Source organism: Gambusia affinis, linkage group LG04 (genome assembly GCF_019740435.1).
Source record: "Gambusia affinis linkage group LG04, SWU_Gaff_1.0, whole genome shotgun sequence".
Lineage (NCBI taxonomy): Eukaryota > Metazoa > Chordata > Actinopteri > Cyprinodontiformes > Poeciliidae > Gambusia > Gambusia affinis.
This window is the reverse complement of record NC_057871.1, coordinates 19,081,593-19,086,661: the sequence shown is the minus strand read 5'-3', so window position 1 is coordinate 19,086,661 and position 5,069 is coordinate 19,081,593. Positions and strand designations below refer to the sequence as shown.

At 41.3% G+C, this 5,069-nt stretch overlaps 1 protein-coding gene across 1 annotated transcript; it reads left to right on the top strand.

Annotated features, from left to right (window-relative positions):
- The first annotated feature begins 731 nt into the window (after nt 1–731).
- adra2c (adrenoceptor alpha 2C) lies at nt 732–3,034 on the top strand. Its single transcript, XM_044115181.1, has one exon. It carries the CDS (start codon nt 1,065–1,067, stop codon nt 2,493–2,495), a length of 1,431 nt encoding a protein of 476 aa, XP_043971116.1. The 5' UTR covers nt 732–1,064; the 3' UTR covers nt 2,496–3,034.
- Nucleotides 3,035–5,069: the final 2,035 nt, after the last annotated feature.

The window sequence follows — 5,069 nt, the reverse complement described above, 5'->3', positions numbered from 1 at the left end:
CTCTTTAGGAACATTTGCAATGAAATCGTTAAACTCGCGTTTTTATATCTAAAAATCAAAAGAAAAGACAATTTTGGCGATTTCATTGAGGGAAAGAACGACATTACTACCTTAAATATGTGCAATAGCCTAACCCCCAATTAGAGAATACAGCATCAGAATCCTATAATATCAACTGAACTATGTCTCAAAATCGGAATCCAAAATGACCTGCAACATGTGGGTTTAGTATGTTCATCTCTGCGATCAGAAGTAAACAACTATACGCAGCAGATTTGGGAGCCACAGTATGATATCGTTAACATGGCGCGAAAGCTGCGTGTGTTTCCCATAAAGTGCTCCTGTAGAGCTGACTGTAACAATACTGACCTCCAGTGTGAGAGATGAAAGGACGGAGCAGTGCGCGTTGTCCTTGGTGCGGGACTTCACGCCTGGCAGTTTGCGTTTTGGCAGCAATCTGTGCCCCTGCGTGCATGCCTCTGCTCTCTCTCTATCTCTCTCTCTCTCTCTCTCTCTTTCTCTCTCTGCTAAATAAGTTTTAAGGTCTATACTGTAAAGAGAGACAGAGAGAGAGACGGTAAAATAGGGGAAGTAATATTTTGTTGATCAGCTGTCAAAGGGTGCAGACGCTCCATACGCATTTGGTGTTTTAATTGGGTGTGCATCCTGTAAAAGTTTCACTCCCTGTCTTTCCATCCTTCAGGGCGGAGCAGGTCTTTGTTTGATCCTGCTTTTTCTTTTCTTCGTTTTTTTTTTTTTTTCTTTCGCGAAGGACACGTGGTCGTTACAAACCTCTCTCCGGACGCAGCAGGGAGGCGGAGGAGGAGAGATGCGGGCGCAGTCAGGATGGGAGAGGACGCTGTGAGGAGGCTGCCGCTTTTTATCCATGGAAATTTGGCTGCTTAGCTGCAGGCACGTTTTGGCGAAAGGGTTTTGTAAAAAGACTCGCATCCTGGACTATTTTCCTGTCTTTTTTTTTTTCTACAGGAGACTTACGCGCAAGATGGGGACGATTCCAGGAGGGGAGAAGAGAATAAAATCTGATGTAGGTAGATTTATTATGCATGGAAATATGCGCTCAAGTCTCAATAAGGTTTCCTCTCGAACATTTACTTTTTTTAAAGTCACACGCTGAGCAAAGGATGGATTACTTGAATTCTTCTAACCTAGAAAATGAGACAGAGGTGGGAAATATCTCCTCTAATTCCACATCTGAACAGCCGTACACCCAGCTCGCAATCTGGGGTCTGGCTGGACTGGTCAGCTTTCTCATTTTGTTTACAATAGTCGGTAATGTGCTGGTTGTTATTGCAGTTCTAACCAGCAGAGCTCTCAAACCACCCCAAAACCTCTTCTTGGTCTCCTTGGCCAGTGCAGACATACTGGTAGCCACTCTGGTCATGCCCTTCTCTCTGGCAAATGAACTTATGGGCTATTGGTTTTTTGGCAAAATTTGGTGTGACATCTACCTGGCTCTGGATGTTTTGTTTTGCACCTCTTCCATCGTTCACCTCTGTGCCATCAGTCTGGACAGATACTGGTCGGTGACACAGGCTGTCGAGTACAACTTAAAGAGAACACCTAAACGAGTTAAAGGTATGATCATAGTGGTGTGGTTGATCTCAGCTGTAATCTCCTTCCCGCCGCTGATTTCGATGGACAGGAGCAGCAATGAAAGGAAACCCATGTGTCAGCTGAACGACGTGACCTGGTACATTCTCTACTCTAGCATTGGATCCTTCTTTGCTCCATGTGTTATAATGATCTTGGTCTACATTCGAATCTATCAAGTGGCAAAAACCAGGACCAGGACAATGTCGGAAAAGAAGAGGAGTCTGGATTCCCCTCTGGAAAATGGGATGGACCAAGCCGAGCCAGGCATGGGAGGGTCCATCAAGTCCACTCAGGGAGGGAGCACGAAGGAGCGAGAACGTGAGAACGGACACTGCCAAGAGCAATCCGTTGGATCCCCTCGGTCAAATGAGCCAAAGCATCCATTAAATAACCACGAAGACGAGTTTGACGATAGCAGCTCATCAGACGAGAAATCAAAAAAGTGCACTGGTTCTTCCAAACAAAACCAGAACAACAGAAAAGACAGAAAGTCCAGCAGGAAGAGCAGCTCTGCCTCCAAATACTCCAGCAGGAAGTCGCGTTCCAGCTCAAAGTCCATGGAGCTGTTCTCCTCCCGTCGGAAACGTCGGAGCACCATCAACCGAAAGAAAATCTCTGCCGCCCGGGAGAAGCGCTTTACGTTTGTCCTCGCTGTGGTCATGGGCGTTTTTGTCATGTGCTGGTTCCCTTTCTTCTTCTCCTACAGCCTGTATGGAATCTGCCGCAATTCATGCAAGATCCCAGATGTGCTGTTTAAGTTCTTCTTTTGGATCGGCTACTGTAACAGCTCCCTCAACCCGGTCATCTATACCATCTTCAATCAGGACTTTCGCAGAGCCTTCCAGAAGATTCTCTGTAACCCATGGAAACGGTCTTTTTGAGGAAGTCCTGGATGACTGGGGGTTTAGTTAAGTGTATGTGAGGTCAAATGTCCCAGTGTCGTTTGACTGATGAAGCCTGAGGTGCTTTCATGCACTCGCTTTCGAGGACCTGACTCGGAACGATGGGACATCAGCAGAAAGGGAACAGCATGAAGGGAATAAACAGATGAGTCTGGCATCTTATGCCTCTCAGACAGATCTGATTTAAGCTTGAGCTGCTTTCCTCCAATGGTTTTGTCTCTCTTGCTTTGAAATAATCAGACTCTTTCCAGGCTGCACAGTTGCTGCCTTTGGATGAACTTGACACCAGACGAAGAGTTAACAGAGGAGCTCAGTTTCTAAACTCACAACACTATAAATGAGTATGATGCGAAGGCCTTGACAATCTTTCTGAGACTGTTGGTTGTGACATTAGTATATTTTTCTTTGTCCGTTTACTCGTTTTTTTATTTTTTTCTTGACCTTACTGTTACATCACGCTCTCAACATGAAGACCATTGGGACAAAGGGGCTCCTTGCTTACTGTATAAGTAGCAAAACTGTTTCACCAAAAAGGACTCCTGACTCGGAACGATGGGACATCAGCAGAAAGGGAACAGCATGAAGGGAATAAACAGATGAGTCTGGCATCTTATGCCTCTCAGACAGATCTGATTTAAGCTTGAGCTGCTTTCCTCCAATGGTTTTGTCTCTCTTGCTTTGAAATAATCAGACGCTTTCCAGGCTGCACAGTTGCTGCCTTTGGATGAACTTGACACCAGATGAAGAGTTAACAGAGGAGCTCAGTTTCTAAACTCACAACACTATAAATGAGTATGATGCGAAGGCCTTGACAATCTTTCTGAGACTGTTGGTTTTGACATTAGTATATTTTTCTTTGTCCGTTTACTCGTTTTTTTGTTTTTTTCTTGACCTTACTGTTACATCACGCTCTCAACATAAAGACCTTTGGGACAAAGGGGCTCCTTGCTTACTGTATAAGTAGCAAAACTGTTTCACCAAAAAAGGACTTGAACTGATGAACAAAAGTTACCTTCTGTGTTTAACATCATGTGTGAGAGCACATGATGAATCTGGCAATGCTTTTTTTTTTTCCCTTCATGCCTTTGCACCTTCTCTCTCCTTTTTGAGAATAGCTTGATTATGGAGTTACTGTAGAGGTAGATGGACACTCACTGAGGCATTACTGCGTGTTTTAAAAGAGAACAGGGAGATAAAGTTAGCAACAAACTGATGTCTGTTAAGATAAAGTGAGCTACATCTTACCTCTTCCTCCTGTTTGTGGTTGCTGTCGTGGATGTGTGGGCGTGTGTGTGTGTGTGTGTGTGTGTGAGATCGTGTGTCTTTCTGCTCCTCTCACAGATGCTTTCTCCTTAAAGTCAAACTCGGTAATGTTCCTCTCTAATGATTGCTGCTCATATAAAATAAAAACATGTACAAATTTATATCATGCACACAAATACATGAACAAGCTAAAATCTTCATCTATCTAGCCAGAAGGGCTAATGTTATTTTCTTGTGTACATAACTGAAAATGTACTTTACTGTTCCTGTGTGATGCCTCATATTCACATGTTGATATGATGAAAATGTTTGTTTAATGAACAATGCTCTGACGTATTTCCATGTTACACCTAACCTCTATCTTTTTTCTAAAGGAACAAATGTTTATCTGCTTCGAGCACATGTGAAATTATCAAATAAAGACATTTACTGCAGCTTTCCTCTGAGGGCATGTGCCAAATAATTTTATTGCATTGGCTCTATTCGTTTTAACTGCTGAACTACATTGCGTGTTCACTCACGTGAGTTGGAAATTTTAATTTTTATATAGACTGTCTTATGAGCTTGATTCAAACTATTCTGCAGAAGGAGTAATACACTGTAGTTTGGCTGCTTCAGATACCTTCAGCAGGGGTAAAGCAAGCTTCAGCTTATGTTAAAATTATTGTTACTGAAACACAGAAAGATAAATTAGGTTTAAGCCTGGACTTTGGCTTTTTCTAACACATGAAAATGTGTTGATCTAAGTTATTCTATTGCAGTTCTCCATGTTGGGTTAGTATTTTATTTTCACATTTTACAAGTTACTTACACCCAATTGACTAATATTCTGATCTAAATAATTAAGAATTAATTCAAAATGTTTTGTGTATTTTCAATATAATGTAAATGGAGGATTTTTGAGGGTTTTAGTAGGAATTCACCTAACTGTAAATAAATGTGAAGTGGAGTAAAAAGCACTACTCTATTATCTTTTCTGTAAATTCAGTAAAAAAAAAAAAGAAAAAATAGATGATTGAAATTAAGTTATATTTAGTCAACTAACACTGGGTTACAACTAACAGTAGTACAATTGACTACAATGCTACAGACATTACATTATATTTTAGTTGACAAACTTTGAATAAAACTAAATACAAATTTTTTAAGAGCTAACTGGCTGATTAAAGCTTTAGATAAAGTTTTTCATTTCAAAAACAGTAAAAAAAAAAAAAAAAAAAAGCAAAATCTGGTGCTTTAGTTATTTGTGGTGCTTACTTGGTGATGATTCAGTGGCAATATTGGGAAGGA